Source organism: Sminthopsis crassicaudata, chromosome 3, assembly GCF_048593235.1.
Source record: "Sminthopsis crassicaudata isolate SCR6 chromosome 3, ASM4859323v1, whole genome shotgun sequence".
In the NCBI taxonomy this organism is placed as follows: Eukaryota; Metazoa; Chordata; class Mammalia; order Dasyuromorphia; family Dasyuridae; genus Sminthopsis; species Sminthopsis crassicaudata.
In genome coordinates this window covers 275,826,558-275,846,243 of record NC_133619.1, presented here as the reverse complement: position 1 = coordinate 275,846,243, position 19,686 = coordinate 275,826,558, and the positions used below count along the sequence as shown (strand labels likewise).

Below are 19,686 nucleotides of genomic sequence, written 5' to 3'. Positions count from 1 at the left end.
ATTACACTAGAATTCCCAAACAGGATTTTACATTCTTAAAAATTAAGTTAAGTTTTGAAGACTTTTTTCGCTTTTCCAATTGCCCTCCATTCAAAAACTGTTATCAGATAATCATTTTAGTAATTTTCTTTGCCAAACGTTAAAAGAATCACCAACCTGTTAGAAAAAGCTCCATTAGTTCACTGTGTGTCATTTTCACGATGGTTCTACCTGAGTACGTGGCAAGGGTTGGATCAGCACCATAAGAAAGAAGGAGGCGAACTATTTCCAAATGATCATTTTCTACTGCATCATGGATAGGCCTAGGAAAGATAGCATTTGGTGTTCAACATGCTGAGTATCTCTCTCTTTCAGATCCAATGTTCTACTTTATGTGATAAAAAGAATCCCCTCTTCGCTATGATTAATAATTTCAGAACTCACCTTTAGGCACATTTTTCATGAAAAAAGTTTTTAGGTGTTTTTTTAAAATGGGCACAGGCAGGATAGTATGTAAATCAACTTAGAAAATGCAAGCTATAGTGATAAACAAAATCCAAACAACTCAACAGTTTGTACATTAGAGTAGTTACTTTTTTAAAGGGAAAATGGAGTTTAAATGGTGTTAATTAGTTAAGTTCTCTGAGAGTGTGGCATTCATTCAGAGGGAGAGAACGAAATAGAGAGAATGAGAGGGATCAATTCACCAGTCTATTACCAAAGAAACCAGGGGAAGGAATATAGGAGACTGTATTCCTATTTGTTAGACCAAAAACAATGAGAAAATACTGAAAAAAAGGGAAATAGAACCTGACATAGAAAGAATTTTCAGAGGGTTCCCTTTGAAATAACATTTTTCTTCTTGATCATTACATTAAGATTCTGGTCAGAAGGGTAAGTATCTAAAGCAGATTTTCAATCTCTAGAACACAGTACTCAGTCCATAATGCAAGGATGAGACCAAAATGGTCACAAGAAAATGATCTTCAAAAAATAATTTTTCCCCATATTCTTAAGGCACAAGCAACTCATTAATTTTAAATGATACAGGAATAAATCTGTTTCTGTCTCTCTTTCTCTACAAACCCACCCAACAACTGAATGGGGGTGGAGGAGGAAACCAAAACACGTTGAAAATAATTTATTCCAATCCACTCATTTTTTAAAGAAAAGTAAAGCTGGGTGGTTAAATGACTTATTGAAGGTCACAAAAAAAAAAAAAAAAAAAAAAAAAAAAAAAAAGGCTTAGGGGCAAAACAAGGTTTAGAAACCAAGTTCACCAATTCCTGGTCCAATGCTGTTTCTGCAACATTTTTAGGCTTTGAAATTGACCTGCATCTTTATATTCATAAGACTTATTTAAAACTGGAAGAAATTGAGGAGCCATTAGTATGCACCTCCCTCCAGTAACCCCTAGCAACCAGACTTAGGTACAATAAAGGAAATTCTGCCAATCTAGTTGAATGATTAAGATAGGGACTACTGCTGGCTGATATGATCAAGAATGGTAACTTGGGATACAAAAATTAACGAATGAGGTGCAGTAGATAGAGCACCAGCCCTGAATTCAGGAAGACCCAGTTTAAATCTGGTCTCAGACACTTCCTAGCTGTGTGACCCTGGACAAGTCACTTAACCCCAGCCTCGGGGGAAAAAAAAAGAAATAAAGAATTAAGGAATGAGATAAAGTCAATTCAATATCCTTCAATCTTTTCTCTATATATACTCATATACTAAAATATTTTTTATGTATACATACACATTTCTTTGTGCCAAAATTTATCTTTAAAAATTAAAGTCTATGCTATTATTTCTAGAAAGAAAGACTGAGCAAAATGCTTTTTATAGGTGCTTGTGACTTTAGGCTCTGATCTATGTTTTAATTCTTTTGGCTCTATTCAAAGAATTTCTGATTCAAGAGTAATACATTCAGTAGACAAGAATGCTAGAATTTGAATGGGTTCCAATTCTGCCTCAGAGCCCCACTTTGTAATTCCCCCCCCCTAGGCTGGGGTTAAGTGACTTGCCCAGGGTCACACAGCTAGGAAGTGTTAAGTGTCTGAGACAGATTTGAACTCGGGTCCTCCTGAATTCAAGGTTGGTGCTCTATCCACTGCGCCACCTAGCTGCCCCCCCACTTTGTAATCTGATCATGGACAAAGCACTTAACCTTTCACTAGACTAAAACAATAACTATACTATCTCATTCCCAGATAAGGATCAAATGAGATTATTGCCAGACTATGGGGTAAGGGGGGCCCTGAGCTAGAGATAAGAAGGGCCAAGAAAACCACAGAAAATAGGAAACATCAGGTAAGATCCAACCAGTGAGGAACATGAAATGACAAAAAGTAACTACTTCAAGAGCTCAGAGTATACATAGACATCTGGAGGTTTTGGGGAAACGAAGAGGAAGCAACAAGAGGACGCTTCCCCTCTAAACCCCTAAGTACTGAGAGTACCATGAATGCTGCTGCAGAGAGACCCTTGTGTCTGTGTATGAAGCCTAGTGTTGATGCTGGCTGGGCAAAGTCATCTAATGTCTTTGACTCTCAGTTTCTCCTATAAAATTGGAATACATTAAGATGTGCTAACTAACAAAATCATTGTCAGTAAATTACTCTGTAAACCTTAAGGGGTGTATGAGTCAACAAATCTAGAGGTAACAGGCATTTGAGTTTGTTTTTGCATTTTTTGGTTATAAACTCTAGCACATCCCTTTTTTAAAAATATATAATGAATTTTGTTTTTTATAACACCTACGTTTACTTTATCACCTCAGAGTCATTCCTTAAAATAAAGGGAACAAAGTAGTGCGAACAAAATTCAGCAAAATTAACCAAGAGAGAAGCAAAAGTAGTGTTCTAGACCTATGTCTGCAGAGATAAGTGGGGAGGAACTTCCATGTAAGACTAAAGCTTTAGGAAAGCAGATTCCTACACAACAGAAGTTAAACCAAATGACTTTCAAGATGTGCTCTTGTGCACATGACAAGCAAGTCAAGGCAAGTTAGCAACTTCCTTCTTGAAGAACAAACAATGCTCCTACTTCTCATAATGAAAGGTAAGACTCAAAAACTCACAGGAAAAAAAAATAATTTGAAGGAGATGGACAATCTAAAAGCAATTCTGGATTTTGCACTAAAATGATTTTAATTTATTAGCTAAAATAATTACAATATGATATGTATATGCAGTATGAACTACAAAAATCTTGTTTCTGTCAGGGCTCACAGTACTTATGTTTGCCAACTGAGCAACAGGAAGTCATATCACAGTACTGCGCTTTCTTATGTGCTACTATGTCTTCCTTGGCCCACCATTCACCTGGGAGTTGCCTGAGGAACTAGGCAAGAAGTTTTCCCCTTTTTATCAACTTTGAGAAAATAATGTAAAATGTGCACATTGAAAACTACAGATTCTCCTTGCTATCTGAAGTTAGATCATTTCAACAGTTTTATCACATGCTGAGAGAAGTGCTGACATCAAAAAGTTTTGGCTTGGGGTATTTATTAAAGGCCAATTTTTAGCTGTCAATCCTATCCGGCTGCTGATAGATTCAACAAATCTGGGCATCTTTTTTATCTTCTTCCTGTTTGTCCCCTATTTATCTGTATTTCAAAGCATGTAATGACTTAGCTACTTTGCACCATTCTAAAAAACTGACAGGGTTGTATCCCTCCTGCCCTGTCCTCTCATGTGCCTCCATTCTATTTGCTGTATTACAAACACACACTTTCACTCAAAATAACTTCATTTGAAACATACATTTTTAAAAAAAGAATGAGTACTTTTAATCAGGTATGCTAATATGCTGAAGAGGAAGAAGATTTTTAAGTTAAGTTCAAATGAACCTATAATTCAAGACAACTAAAACTTGAGAGAGAAGACTGAGTCATGGCTAGTTCTCAGTATGCACCCACCAGTATTTGATAGTACTAGTTGTTTATATGCACAATGTTCAATAACTAAAAATAATTTTAAAAAAAATCATAACAGTTCAATCCAAGTTCTACAAAGTTGCTTGAGGCATAAAAAAAGTTAAGTGGCTTGCTTGGGAGTTGTATAGGAAGTTCTCGCTGGCAGATAGAAACTAAAGTTTTCCTGACTTTACCCCTTTTATCCACAAGGATACTGAGCTTAATGTGAGGCTCTCCAAAAAAATAAAATAAAATAAAATTTAAGAGATACAATTGAAAGTATACCTATATAAGCTTAAACATGGTGTTTCTGAAGATGAAAAAAGCTCACTGAGCTAGAGAAAGAAAGGAACAGGATAGAAGGGAATCCAGTTTTAGCAAATCAAACAAGACACTTCATTACAAAAAATTAAACCTGGAAAACACAACAAGACAACATATCAAAGATAGGTGTCAAAACCAAATTATATCTCAACTGGCCAAAAAAAAAAAAAAAAAAAGAGAAACTATCAGAGAAATAACCCATTTTAAAAAAATAACCCTATAATAAGTATAGACTTTAAATACAGATCAATCATTGTTGACTTTTTCAGCAGAGAATGAGAATGTTACTGAAGGACTTTTTTTTATGGAAGGAAAAGAAAAAAGGGAGGGAGAAAGGGATATCTAAGTTAAATACTGAAAAGTAATAATCAGAATGTTTTAGAAGCCAGCATAATAAGCATTTATGGGGGGGAGGGGAACCTCCCCCAAACCATGAATTTTTCATAATGGTTTTAGGTTTAGTGGATTTAGTGATTCAGTAAGATGTTAACTAATTCTCTTTCCATAGAACAAATTAAAGAAACATCCTAAGTTTTCTGTGTCAATCAACTGCTCAACTCTAGAAACCCCAAGAAATAACCATTAACTTTTAAGAAACAACTCTTTACCTCCCTTCTATCTAGTACACATATTCCCTCCCACAAAGCCCCCTTGGCTACATTCAGGATTCTGCAGCCTGAAACACCACTGACCTGGTTCCATCCTGAGCGCTGCAGTTGACATCTGCTCCATACTCGAGGAGATGTCGAACGATGCTCAGCCACCCCCTGGCACAGGCCTCGTGCAGGGCACAGTAACCTGCATTATCCCGGTGGTTCACATCGCAAACCTTGTTTTCCAAACAGTAAAGGACCACTTCCTGGGAAGAGAGAACAGAGCTACTGATGACTAGGAAGGCCTACAAAAGGCAAGCAGTGGTGTTACAGATGTGCTATCAATAGTATCAGGCTTGAAAGCCTGTGGTCCAGGGTACAGAAAACACAAAGAAGCATAACAATATTCTGTATACATATTAAAGTAAGAAGAGTAAATTTGTGGCCCTTAGTATCTCCAAAGAGATTCAAGCTAAAGGTCCAAAAATTAGTTTTTGATAAATTTGTGACAGCTTCATAATAGGATATTCAAAGAAATTAAGACACTGAAGAAAACATACTTAATAATTATTAAATACCTCCTTGACTTCGGAGAAGTTGCTATATAAAGTGAATATACAGAACAGAGAGAATCTGTCTTGCTTTTTTATAGGTAGAGTCTGAAGAAACATGCTGAAAGGTTGAAGATCTCACTGTATCATATCATGGAATGAAGTTTTCCAGAATATAAATCAATTTAGGGTTTTTTTAAACATTGGTCTTAGAACTGTGTGATACAACTCTAAAAACCCTGTCCTGCACACCTCACTCATGCCCTTTTTCCACTCCAGTGGTGGCAATGATATAAATATTTCTGCTTTTTTGAGGTAATGGCAGAAAAAAATATCCAATAACATGACCTAGACATTTCAGGAACTACATGAAACAAGCTGATGCCTGCCACCACCTCCTCCCCTCCAGATTTTGTTCTGAGTAAATAGTTTGCCTTAGAATCACTGTTATTAATCTTACTTCCTTAGAGTGTTAAAATATTAATATGAAACGTTCCCTGTAAGCAGAGCAGTAATTTATTCAATGTTTTATTACCTTGATTAAGAAAGTTTTCAAACACATAGAACAATGTTTGCCATCAGAAAACATATTACAATCTTTCCCTCCAAGTCACACCCAGCAGAGAACTGTCAGTTTTCAAGAGTTCCCTGAAGGTGAGGGAGAAAAATGTGGATTTTTCTTAGTTTTGATGACAGCCAGATTGCTGGTCTGGGGGATAGGTTTCCCCCTAAGACCCACTGAAAGGAAAAGTCCCAAAACTCTATCTTTTCCATCTGATAACAGCTGCTCCATCACATCAATGAAGAAAAAAAATGAAAAATCTTAAGTTTATGGTTGATCAATCCAATGATCACCTGGAAGAAGATGGGGGTGGAGAAGAATTTAGACAGTCCAAAAGGCTCCAAAACCCATGAGTCGCACAGTCCACCTTGACAAATTTAATCGGCACTCATATTAATCTACTCCATCTTGTCTACTGATTCACAGTGATGCTGAGGGGTATCACTCTGCTCAAACAAGAGCAGGCACACAGGAAAGTAGGGGGCACCGACACATTCATTTGTTCGTTTAGAGATCTGCCGGAAAGCCCACAATAATCTGTGCTCTTAGTATACCTGAACTGAGAATCGGTATCTAGGATACAGCATGAAGCTGTTCTTTTCGCAGGCCCTCACTAACCAGAGTAAAGTGGATTGCAGCAAGCTAATGAGTGGCATGCCCCAGCCAAGGAAAGGAACTTGGTCACGTGACACGGGGATCAAGTGCAGGAGCCACTTACTGCTGGGGCACAGATCAATTTAACCAGATCCCAGAAGTCTGGTGTTTCACCAACCAAGAGCTTAATTGTTCCTATTAATAAATCTCAAGGACTCCAATTAGTTTAGCAACTATGGTCTTCACCTGGAATCTCCACTTCTACCTGGAGTAGTTGGATAGAATGAATGTCTAGGATGTCCTGAAGCTTCCAAGACTTATGAACCCATTAGTTTCCTGTCTTTGTGCTGATGAAAAAAGTGATGTCTAATCAAGGAAATTACTTTTAAGTAAAAATCTTCATAGATTCAGTGAGATAGGCAGGGAAGATATCATCTTCATTTGTTAAGTGCTTAGCATAGTTCCTGGGACACATAGTAGGTACTATATAAACGATGATTTCCTTTCCCCTTATTTTGTAGATGAGGAAACTAAGGTTTAAGGAGGTGAGTATTAGAGTTAAGCTCAGGACATAAATTTATTGATGCTTAGGCCAAAATATGCTATTTCAGGAGAGCAGTATAAATTCCCCTGTATGTTAAATTTAGTAGCAAAATATTGCTCATTAGGATGAGTAAAGTCTATAGAGTAATGCAGTCCAATTTAGGCTTACCAAACCAGGAAGAATATTTTCACAAACCATTTTTAACCAATAGGTTAAAAATGAGAAAAGCACTCCAATGTTCTGGATTCAAACAGAACTCTACCATTTCTTACCCCTGACCTTTGATAAGTATCTTCTACATCTAGGGCTCAATTTTCTCATGTATAAAATTAAAGGGTTGATTATATGACATCTAAATGGTCTTTTCCAGTCCTGAAACTACAGATTAACCCATAACCTCTAAATAAAAATGCAATGATATAGTTGTCAATTTTGCCTACCTAAAATTTTAAAAATGTTTTTAAGGACATCACACACAATATCCCCTCCCCAAAATTTTGTGGGGAAAAAAAAAAATTTTTTTGGGGGGGGGAGAAGACTTGGACAGTTCAGTGGTAAGCAGCTCTAAGTAGAATGCCATTAACCACAAAATGTAACCATAAAGACCATAAAACTCAACATTGTTAATTAATTAAATGCCTCATTAACTTTTTTAAAAACATGATTTAATTCATAAAAAATTTAACCATTACCACTAAAAGTGCAAGCATGTGGTAACATGTAGATTTTAGACTCAGAAACTTAAGCTTTTATAGACTGAAGAAAAGATTTCACAGCTTCTATGGCAATTGACATTCATTTAGGTAGTCTATTCAAAGCACTATCTGAAGACAGAGGGCCTTTTAGGAATTTCAGAACCATTTCACACACACAAAATTAGACAATAGCCTATTTACTGAATGTGGTTCCCCCAGCTAAGCAATAATCCATAACGGCAAAAACTTAATTTTCCTACTCTTTTTTTTGAGGCTGGGATTAAGTGACTTGCCCAGGGTCACACAGCTAAGAGGTGTTAAGTATCTGAGACCACATTTGAACTCAGGTCCTCCTGAATACAGGGCTGGTGCTCTATCCACTGCGTCACCTAGCTGCCCCTTTTTTCCTACTCTTAATGAAGTCAAGGTGACTGTAATGATGATGATGACACTCTCTAATGAATAAGAACTGCTGGATGCCAGAGTTGGAAACAATCTGAAAGAGTTCATATCTAGTCTAACCTCATCATTTTGCAAATGAGACTAGATATAGAGAGGAAGGGATTTGACTATGGTCACAAAACCACTTAGTGGCAAACACTGTCTACTATTATTTCCGTACAGTACGCAGTCCGGAATTTTCCCTCTCTCTTCTTTGTTCCTTCCCCCTTCATTTCTATTTGTTGAAGGAAGGAAAGCTATGTGACACAGGCCAAGTCATATCATCTCTCTGGCACTGACCTCACTTGCAAACTGTTTGTAGGTTAGATGGGGAGAAGAGGAGGTCAGATGTTAGATCCCTAGTTCCTTCTTCCAGATGAGACACTTATAAATCCAACTGTTCACAATAATCCCCTGTGTCTGGAGTACAGCAATGCTGATTTTTTAGGACACTGAATTTGAACACTTCTTTCCCCACCAGTGGTGATATGATGAATTATCATTCAATCTCTCACCCAATTCCCTGACTAGCTAATGACATATTTGCCAAACAGCTGGTCAGGAGTATATGAAACAGGTAATAGTCAAAAACCTTTGACTATCATGAGGATGATCTTGACTCAGTATTTCTATGTTCTAACCTAAGGCATTAACTGGGTTAAAACTATCAGATGGGAGAGATTTGTAACATGTCTCATTTAAGATAATTCTTTCCCCCTTATCAGCATGGATCAAATTGGTTAGGGGAGAAATCGTAATGTGAACTAAAAAAATCTGAAAGTTGCTAATATACTAGAATGCTTCATGAGAATTTTAGAGTTTTAGGGCTGAAAGAGCCCTTTGAGATCATCTACTCCAATATTTCTTTAACTAATTTAATCATGGAATACTCTGGAACTCAAAATAGAGAGAAACTGTAGCAAAATAAAAACAAATATTCAAATTTTCCAACACTTAACTCTACCTCTAAGTGATCATACATAAACCTACATAATAGGGAAAACATCAAAAATATTTCAAAGACACCTATTCACATTATATGAAAAACAACAAGGGAAGTATTGGCTTAGTCCAAAACCATCATTTTTATAAATTAGGCACAGAAGGATTAAGTATTTCTCCCAATATCAAGGAGCTAAATTTAGTGGCAAAAACAGACCAGAACGCCAAGTCTCGAAATACCTATTCTTTTCACTACAGTATTATCAAATTACAATTTTTAAAAACACAATTGGCCCTCAGAAATTAATTCAAGTGAGATAGAGGTTCTCTATCAAGGATTTTTCCTAAAGAAAGTAACCATGACAAACCATTCAAAGAATTGGTCAGGAAGTGGAAAGTGTATTTCTGCAAAGCATTAAAAATTTCAGTCAGGGTCTCAGTCTTCAAAAGGTGTATACATCCAACAAAGCCTATTCATTCAGGAGCTTGGCTTCCCAGCCTAACTGTGGCCATACTGCATTTCATTTCAGCATTTAACTTCCTCAAAGGCTGATGCTGGCCAACACTAAAAATGCTTTTGCTTTGTGGACTGTTCCATCACCATTCAAACTGACAACAGACAGGGACCTAAAGAGGAACTAGTGAAAGAAAAGATCAACAGGCAAAGCAGCTTGGCAATTTTAATATTTGGCAGAGCCTTCCAAACCTCACTATTTTGGTTTGTTGTGAACAGAAGATAGAGTAGAAAGGATAGTCTAAAGTTAGTTTGCTGCACACATGCTTAGAAGATCAGAGAAGTGCCCACAACACTGAAAGCAGAGACAAAATTTCATCAAGTAATCTTTTATCATCTTCATTGGTTGCCCAACTTTTAGAGATACTTTTGTATTTACGGTCCTATATCCAGGACTGGAAGACAACAAAACGACTGATTTTCCAGTTATAAAACTAGTTTTCACTCTACCCTGAAAAGCAAAGCATGCACCCTGAACATTTTCCACATGTCTCTCCACATCTGTAAACATGTTTGCAGAACAGAAACTAAAGCAACTTTTCCTCCCTTCACTCTAATCAAAATGCAACAGGACTCATTAAAATTCTTTAGCCTTCAAACTCTGAGGCTTCTGGGTTATATCAGATTTTCTTTCACAGATAAACCAGCGAAACTTGAGGATGCTGAGAGATCTTACCTGCCTGAACATGAATTGAACATTGGAAAGACCTTTGTTTCGCTGAAGACCCTGAATAATTCGTTAAGGAGAAAAGAAGGAAGGCAAATGCCCAACTATTAAGCAAAACCACTGGACTATTGCTGATACCTGATCCTCTGAACCTGAACCACCATTCTAGAGTGTCATGTTGCCCCCAAACTAAGACACATCTCCCTTGGGGTCTTACCCCTCAGACCCCTAAAAGCTGAAATTTAATTTCCATGCTCTATAGCAAGACTTGCCTCATATCCTAGGCGAGCTGCCCTTTGCAGCAAAGTTTCACCAGCATTCTTATTGACAATCAACCTCCGGGCTTCAGGTGGCATGGGGCGAGTCGGGGTGGTCTCTTGAGGGGGGCTTGGTAGCTGTGCAGACTGAGAGGAAGGTAACAAAGGAGTGTGTGGCAGGCGATCATACGGCTTCTGCTCTTGCAACTTGGATGCCAAAGAATCGCAATCTGAAGCTGGTTCTGGTCGCTTCCTGAACCTTCTTGTTACCATGACCTGTCCAAAAAAAATTTATAAAAGCAAATAAAAGAATCATTTATCAGTTATGTCTAATCAACCACCCTCCTTACCATCTCCCTGAAGGGCTATAAACCTCATTGAGGGCAGAAAATAATTGTCTTTAGGCTTCATAGGGAAAAAGAAACAGAAGATGGACATGGGGGAAGGATGGTGTAAAAAAAAAAAAAAAAAAAAAAAATCTATCAAAGTTAAATTTGTAACTTTACTTTCTCCTGGGAGAATAAGTAGACCTCTGTGTACCTTAAGGACAGGAAAGTTACGTTTTCAGGAGGGGCCAATGAAAACAGGTGCTTTATTACAGCATATTATGACGTAGACTGGTGGTGACTGTGGGAGGCAAAGTTAGTGTATGACTAGGACCTTAAATAGGCTGGGTTTTTTTAAATAAGGATACCTTGTCTTCGCTGTTTTCTATATCTGTGGTATCATCCCCTGTCAGAGATGACCTCCTCCTCCTCTCCTGTGGAGTCAAGTGTTTGGTTTTACACTGGCGCTTCCCTGATGGCTTCTCACAGTCGGTGTATTTCTGCAGCAGGGATGCAGGCTGGAAATCCTCCTCTTCGTCTGTGCACAGCACATCTGTCTTCCGGCTTTCTTTAATTTTCTGCTGTTTGGCAGCCAGCCTCGAGGCTGGCGTACAGCTTGGCTGAGTCTGCCTTTTGCCGTTCGCATTGGTGGATGAAAGGCTCTTCATGTGCGGAGACACCGGGAATACAGGCAAGCCTAAATGGGGAGAGGGGGGAAGGGTGGAAAGGAAGAAGGCATTACACCGTTGGAGAGAGCGGGTGCTGAAAGAAAGGCGTATTGTTAACACTTATCACCAAAGCAGCTTCATTTTTTAAAGATATACCAATTATGTTTTCAAAGCATTAATATTTTAATTACCCACATTCAAACAGCAAATAGGTTAACCCACAAAGCCCGGAGCTGGGAAGTCATTTTAAAGGGCCTGACAAGCACACAAATGCAAATTCTCCCTTCTTCCCCTCCCCCCTGCCTATTGTGCCTAGGTGCTGCAGGGATCTAAGAGCAGTAGGCACTCCTATTGCTAGTCTAGGTGCTGCAACATTGAGGCTCATCGGAGATCGGCCAAGGATGGAGTGATGGAGTTATTAGCTAGCTGCTTGGTGCTGCTTCAACTTTATTTCTGGCATTTACCCAGCCTGTGGACTATCAGCCTACAATGGTTTCCCTTACTCCTTTAAGTTAGGCTGCCACAGAGCTACTGAGTGTCAAAAGGCATCCAAAGAAATCAAGGTTCTTTCCTGTATACTCGTAAGTCATATGATCAAGCCAAATCAGTTTGGTTTTAAAAAGAAGGGAAAAAAGGGAGGTGGGGGAGAATATATTCTAATCTAATGCAGATACATCATAAAAATTCCCTTGCCTACACATCTGAATAGTCACCTCCTTCTAAGGAGGTGAGGTTCCTCCAAATGGGGTAGTATGGGTGGGTTTAGATAGAGATGATCCATTCCTTCGCAATAGTGGTGCCAGCATGCATCACTACTAAGAGTAAGCCAACTCAAGTTCCCTAGCGGCCTCTGCGTACCTTGTACATTGTCACTTGTTCTGAGGGACTCTTCAGACCAGCTTCTATTGCTTTTGACCTCTGACCTTTTCCTGGGGTGCTTTTCTTCGGTGCAGTCTTTAACCTTTGCAGTGACCTCTGGCTGCACAGCCTCAGCTAAATCTTTCCTGCTTTGCCGGCCCAACTTGCTGGGCGGGGATCTCTCTGGTGGTGACACCTGCTGCTCCCACAGTTCCCTAAGATGCTGCAGGTGACGCTGTTTTTTGGGATGGAGCCCTGTTAATTCAATGCACACCTTCAGGTTGGTCACCTCATTACAATGTGGCTCTTCTAAGTGGTTAGAGGAATTGTTTGTCATTTCCCTCTCAGGCCAGTCATCTAATGGAAAAATAACTAAAAATTAATCAAAAAGCCCCCTCAACTAAAGTCTAAAAACAATGAGCTACGAGTCACTTGCGGGGAGGAAGGAGGGCCTCGGCGTCTCTGCTTTGGCCCCTGGCCGCACGCGGGGAGGGGTTCAGTTTGTGTCGTGTGGGGCATTCAGGGTTTGTTTTTGTTTGGCTTAGTTGTCAGTCTCAGGAGCTAAAGGGTTGTGTGGACTGTGGTTATCTGCACGGTCCTGGCTATGTGTGCCTCACCGCCAGCTCTGACTGGGCTCTGCCGGCTTTCCTTTCCCCAAGGAAACAGTGTGAATTCAAAGGGCCGAGCACAGGACTGGTCAGGAGGTTTGAAATGAATAATTCCTTACTATCCCGGACTGTACTGGAGGGGTGAGTGCCTCGTGTCCATACCCACACATCCACACGCATCGCCATGGTCCCATGCACGGAAGCCCCAGGCCAGTCTGGTCTAAGCCAGTGGCGCTCACCTTTGGAGGCCCGTCTCCTCTTGGCTTTCAGCAGGGACTCCTCCTGCAGCTCCTCTGCCACTGCCTCTGGTTGGCTGCCATCAGGCTGCAGACTCTCCCCTGAGAGTTTTCGCTTTCTGTCCAGCCGGGGGCCAGGGCTGTGGGGCATGTCTGAGGTCTGCAGGTCCACGGTCCTTTCACTTAGAGGCTGCCTCTCCAAGAAACATTTCTCAAGGTGAAGATCTTTTTCCTCTAAGGTTTCAAAGCGATCAAGTTTATTCCCTGTATTATTAAAGTCACCTGAAAAAAACAAAACAAAAACCCCCAATAATGATCACATCAAAAAATTGCCATTAGGAGGAGATATAGGGGAAAAGCAAAGGGGAGGCCATGGGGGAAAGTTCTTTCCAAAACCAATTCATTATAAATGAATCTTTATTATAGACTTGGAGTGGGAGGGGTATTACAGATCTGAAGCACAAAAACTTAAGAGATTTTCCTGCAACAGAAATCTTCTGAAAAGAAAGTTGGATTTCCTTTCTGAAATGGGAGACAATGCATAGATTTCTTCTATACTCTTCCCCCCCCCCCTCCTTTTGGGGATAGGGAGATATTATAGGAATTATCTAGAATGTTTAAAGGAACTCATTAGAATCTCTTTAAAATAAATGTAAAGTACACATGTCTGCGCTGGACTTTTCTAAAGCAAAACTGTCATTTCTCCTTTCTTTTAGGTAATATATAGATTAATACAGATAGAGGAAAAATAGTCCCCTGTCTCCTATAGCAGGAATACCATGGATAGCTAAAATATAAGCTTCCTAGGGCCAAATATTGTTTCATTTTGTCTTTGTTTCCCCAATGTTTGTCACACAGCAAAGACTTTAAAACAGGTTTACTGATTGATGATTGAATTCACTAGTCAATATCAATGAGAGCTGATGAGAAACAATGAGAGATAGAAAAAGAAGGCTGTGACTAGGATAAAAGTGAACAGTTAGTTACCCTCAACATTGTGTAGAACTGGGGAATAGCTGTCCTCCTGTCTGGCCTAAAGAATTGAAGCTTACAAACAGTAACATTTTCCAGGAAGCAAAAAACTCTACTATCGTAGAGTCCTCACAATGAAGTACAAGTCATAAAAAAGTAGTCATAGAACAGTAGTAGAAGAGGTGAATGGAGAGAGAAAGAAACATGTGGGAAAACAAATAAATTTCCTAAATTTGGTAAAAGTTCTTAGACTGGGGAGGAATTGGGAGAAAAAACTGGGAGTTGCCACAGAGGAACAAGAGACAGAAAACCAAGGGCAGCTTTCCTAAGGGAAAGAAGTGAAGGAGAGTTCAGGAGTGTCATCACTCCAGACTCAAAAGAAATTGATCCTATTGCCTCATGCCCATACACTCCCCCATTTGCCGTGGACTGCACATGTTCAAGAACTAGAAACATGAAGCAAAAGCCCTACCTGAAACTGACAAAATAAGATGCGTATCGAGTAAAGGCAGATAATACTACTTTAGATCCTTTTCTCTGAAAAAGTAAATGCAGCATTCCTTTTAACCTGATCACTGGCATACTATCACTAACCCATTAACATCTGACACCACCAGGAGCAAAACCCTACTTTTACAAGAACATTTGTTCTCACTCCATATTCTTCTAAGTACTTTTAAATACTGAAGATGGTTACTTTAAAAATACTTCTAACTAACTATTCTTACTGGCATAGTATCTAAATAGGAAGGCAGAATATCTAAATGAGGGGGCACATGTCTGTGGATCACCCCAGTCAATATTCTAAAGAGTCATTCCTACCACTTGCCTGAACTACACCACACCAAGTGAAGGCATTTCAAAAAAGTGCCAGGTTTGGGTGTCCTGTACAATAGTAGCATCAATTAATCAATAAGCATTTAATAAGTACCTGCTGTATGCTAGACTTTGTGCTAAAAACAGGTGGTACAAATACAATGAATAAAATAATCCCTGCTGGCAAGAAAGCTAACAACTAACAGGAAGCCAAGTATATTAAGTATATATAAAATAAATAAAGAGAAAAATACAAAGTAGCTCAAAATAAGGGAGTTTGGAGGAATGTCACTAGCAGTTGAGGGGAGGGGAGATGAAGAAGGACTTCATGTAGAAGATGGTGCTCAAATGCAAAATTAGGATGCTCTAAGGTAGTGAAGATGGAGTGCATTCCAGGCATAAGGTACAGCCAATGAAAAGGAAAAGGAATGAGCTGCAGCACTATGAGAAGGGAGAAGAGAGAAAGCCAGTGTGGCTATATATACAGGAGTGTGAGTTCAATGAGTCTGAGAGAAGCTAGGACCAGGGGGTGAAGGGTTTTTTAAAAAACTATGTAGGGAGATTTAAAGTAAAGGCATAAGTAGGAGAGTGACGTGATCAGATCTACATTTAAGGAAGATTATTTTGGCAATAGTATATGGAATAGACTGGAGAGGGGAGAAGCATAAATTGGAAAAATCCATCAGAAGGAAGCTATTACACTAATCCCAGCAAGAGACAACTAGGTTTTGAATTAAGATGGTAGCTGCGATGTAGATAAAAGAGAAGGGCCAGATATATGGTGCAGAAGGAAAAACAACTAGATGACATGTAAAGCAAGGAGGCAAGGAGAATGCTGAGATTTGGAACCAGGGAATTCTCTTTCGGATATGTGAAGTCTGAAATATCTCTAGGATACCTAGAGTCAAAAATGTCTAAATTAAAAACAAACAAACAAACCTGTAACAGCAAGAGAAACAAACACTGAACTAGACAAATGTTTACAGGTCATAAAATACACTACTAATCAAATAGATTTTGTATTAGACTAAAAAACCAGAAACAGCATTCTTTATTTTTTCTTACCCTAAGCAGTTACATTCAAAATGGAAAGTAATACCATTTACCTGATATCTCCCAAAAATGGTGCTCATCACTTTCATGCCTCCAACAATACTACCAAATGCTTCCACAAATGTAAATGCCATGGAAATTATTATAATAAAATGATGCCAAACACTTGGGCCAACTCTATTTTTATGTATAATTTTTGAGAATGGTATTCATTTTAATTACAATAATTTATTTTTCTTTATAGGAATGATTCAACCAGCCACACAATTTGCCAATAACTTTATGTATGATGAAACTGAAAAAGCAATACCTTCAAAGAATCTATGGAAAGAATGAATAATTTTTTTAAGTTGAAAATGTGCTTTTGCTTAAAAAACAAACAAACAAACAAACAAAAAAAACCCAAAAAACTTAGGGGGCTTGTTCTGCAAACCTTTTTGTAATTTTGCAATATCCTATTTGAAGGAATTTTGAAAACACAGTAAAATTAGTTGTCAGGGAAGCTTAGATGTTAATAATTCCAGTCTAGATAGACTTTCAGAACCAGGATAAAATGAGAGAAACTGATGAAATTGTTTTTTTTTACTTTTTTCTTTTCTCCTTCCTCCCCTCCCCCCTTACAATGACTTATTCATTTCTCATAATAATATGCTTTGTAAAGATAAAAGCAAATACAGATATTTCCATTCAGCAAAATGTATGCGCTATCTGGAGGGATCTCTTTTCTATGCAGGTTCAAAATGAACTACCCTTTATAGCCACAGTACTGCTCTTCTTATATCACAGATCTCCAAGTAAAAAGAGCCTACTGAGTTCCCATAATGACCCCTCATCTTCATTTCATTCAGTCAAACTTAGGTTTCTTGAAGTCAACTTTCCAAGAATTTCTTCATTAATTCAGCAACAGGTTTCATAATGTCACCTGGATTAATAATGGTCTAGATCCCATCCAACCTTATCTAAGTTCAAACATGAATGTCAAGCTTGAAAATATCCACAAGTACTTTTCTTTCTTGCAGAGAAATTGGCAATCTAGTTAACTCACTAATCAGTGCAATGATGAAAACTTTGATTTCAATATAACTTGAACCCTGATCAAGAGGAATGGTAGCTTTCACAGAAAAACAACTTAAATGAACAACTTCTGATTCGTATTTTGCAAGTGTTAACACATTGACAGGATTTGAAACTCACTCCAAAGTCCATGTTCAATGTACCTCCTTTGAATAAGTGTAATAATACTCCAGGGTCAGAGGTACTCATTTTCTTCTTTCCTTTTATTTTGAAACTACCAATTAAAAAATTCTTTTCTAGTTTGTGCTTACTACCTCCAAATCTACCTGACAATCACGATCTGGTCAAAGTCATCAAATTTGGAAGGGATCTCTTTTACATACAACCTACTACTCCAACTCCCTCCCTAAAAGGTCTTGATCCAAATCCTGAAAAATAAGAGATGGAGCTATGTACCAAGTTTGATGGTCACTTTTTTCCCATTCAACTTGAAAAAAGCAATAAAGCACTGGACTAGTCAAAAGACTCAGATTTGAATATTGTCCTTGCTGTGTTACAAAAGGTCAAGAAAAACTTCCACAAGCCTCAACATCCTCTTCCATTCTCCAATAGTCCTGAACTAGAGGATCTCTAGTCCAGTTTTAAGTTCTTATACCTTCAAAATATCACCTCCTGTACTATGGTTCCAGGATTATCCCATTCTAATTTTCTATATCAATTTCTTTACAGGTAACAGAAGGAAGCTTATCTTTCTTCTTGATTAGTTACTTTAGATGTGTCTCTTATTCTAAAGATCAAGTCATTACAAGGAACTCTAGAATGTTTTTCCATAATTATCCAAAGTATACCCACCCACATATAATTTACTGGTTTCTTCTGCATCTCTCTTGATTTGGGCCATTTTCCAAATTAGTCTTGCTAATAACCAAGCCACTTCATTCCCTTATGTTGTTGTGAAAAAAAATCTAAGGAATAAATTTGCAGCAGTGTTTTTCCATGGCACAAAGATCTTGATCCCAACTAGAGCAATAACAGATGTTTTGTGGTATGATCTTCACTCACTCTAATATTAGGGTTCCCATATAAAATAATCAGAAAGATTCCCTTAAGATGCAACTCCTGCATATCTCAACTCTTGATAGCCACAAAAAGTCATTTTATTTATCAATGACAGAATTATTGTTGAGGGAGAAAAGACAAAAAAGGGGTTTGAAGGGAATGACTGCCTCCAAGATCATGAACCAAGGACATTCACAGCACTTAGCATACGTACTTTAATGTCACTCTAAAAATCGAGCTATATTACAGTGCGCACTGGTCACATGACCTAAACAGATGTGAATGTGTCTGCATGTCACTTGCTTAAATCACTTGCTTGCTGCACAATCATATGACTCACAGCACATGCATCCCATAATTTATCATGTTTGTGCTATGGCAGTGCTCCATAGAAGTGTTGCCATGGTAACATTTACAAGTCACTGTGGCAACAAAGCAGCTTCACCACTGTTCTAACAATGCCCAGTGAGTCCTAAACAAGATGGAAGAGTATTAAAGACATTTGTGGGTTATCCTTAATTTAAATCTTTCTTTCGGCAGGCAGTCAATCATATTTAGTGGAGGTTAACCTCATTAAAACTCTACCACTGATAAGGGTTATATTCCTTTAAATAAGCCAGTGTAAAATCTCTCCCAAGTAAGTATCCAGAGTAGTGTGTGAAATAAAAGTATACTTGACCAAAAAGATGGAAACTTTTAGGAGCTAAGAAGCTACATGAAAACATTTTATACTTAGGTTCATCATCACTACTCCCTTTAAACTGAGTATCCCCCATTTTATCTGTCAGTAGCAATCACAGAAAACCAGCATACACTTGCAATTTCAGGAAGTTAAAAGTAACCATATATGTTATGACCCATTTTTTCCAAACCAAAGGAAATTGGTAGTTACACTTCCCTTCTAAATGTTACTGTTTACTAAAGGTACTACAGTAGACCTCCTTTGTCCCATATTTAAATATTTGACCAGGTCCATCCCAAAATCCCTTTCAGATACACTGTCTCATCTAAAAGCAGAGTAAAACCAAAACTCTTAAAGTCAAAAAAGGTTGTAAAAAGTCCAACCTCCACACCCAATATATGAATAGTCTCTATTACATCTCTAACACATGGTCATCCTGCTTCTGCTAGAACATTTCTAGTGATGGAAAACACCCTCAAGGCTGCTCATTCTATTTCCTGGCCTGCTGTAGGTTCAAATTAGTTCAGATTTGAAAAAGAATTCATAAATGCTTTGTTTTAGTAGAAGATGGTAAAAATGCAACAGTCTCAGTCGTCCTCCCTCCCATATTTAAGCAGCTGTCAAATTCAAAAGCTACTTGTACCTCACTCTACCAGTTAGTACCATTTCAAGGGGCAGATATATTAGAGGGCTCGCACCTTCAAGCCATGCCAAAATCTCAGTAGAGGCCCTTTGGGGTTTAAAGCCACAATGTTTTGCAAAAGGAAGAATCCAAGCTTGGGAAATCAAGCTCCTCATAGCTGGAAATGGTT

General features: G+C 38.4%; 1 protein-coding gene across 10 annotated transcripts in view; it reads right to left on the bottom strand.

Moving 5' to 3' along the window:
* BCOR (BCL6 corepressor) overlaps positions 1-19,686 on the bottom strand; it is a 158,940-nt gene that overhangs the window by 7,276 nt on the left and 131,978 nt on the right. For 7 of the 10 annotated variants that reach the window (XM_074300830.1, XM_074300827.1, XM_074300828.1 and 4 more), the window contains 6 exons: positions 13,282-13,560; positions 12,435-12,791; positions 11,277-11,605; positions 10,594-10,858; positions 4,915-5,077; positions 157-302 (listed from right to left, as the gene is read on the bottom strand). In XM_074300830.1, the coding sequence (XP_074156931.1) occupies positions 157-302; positions 4,915-5,077; positions 10,594-10,858; positions 11,277-11,605; positions 12,435-12,791; positions 13,282-13,560 (1,539 nt within the window). Of the gene's footprint in view, positions 1-156; positions 303-4,914; positions 5,082-10,593; positions 10,859-11,276; positions 11,606-12,434; positions 12,792-13,281; positions 13,561-19,686 lie in introns of all 10 variants that reach the window. The other 3 variants (XM_074300829.1, XM_074300833.1, XM_074300834.1) reach the window with 3 other exon arrangements.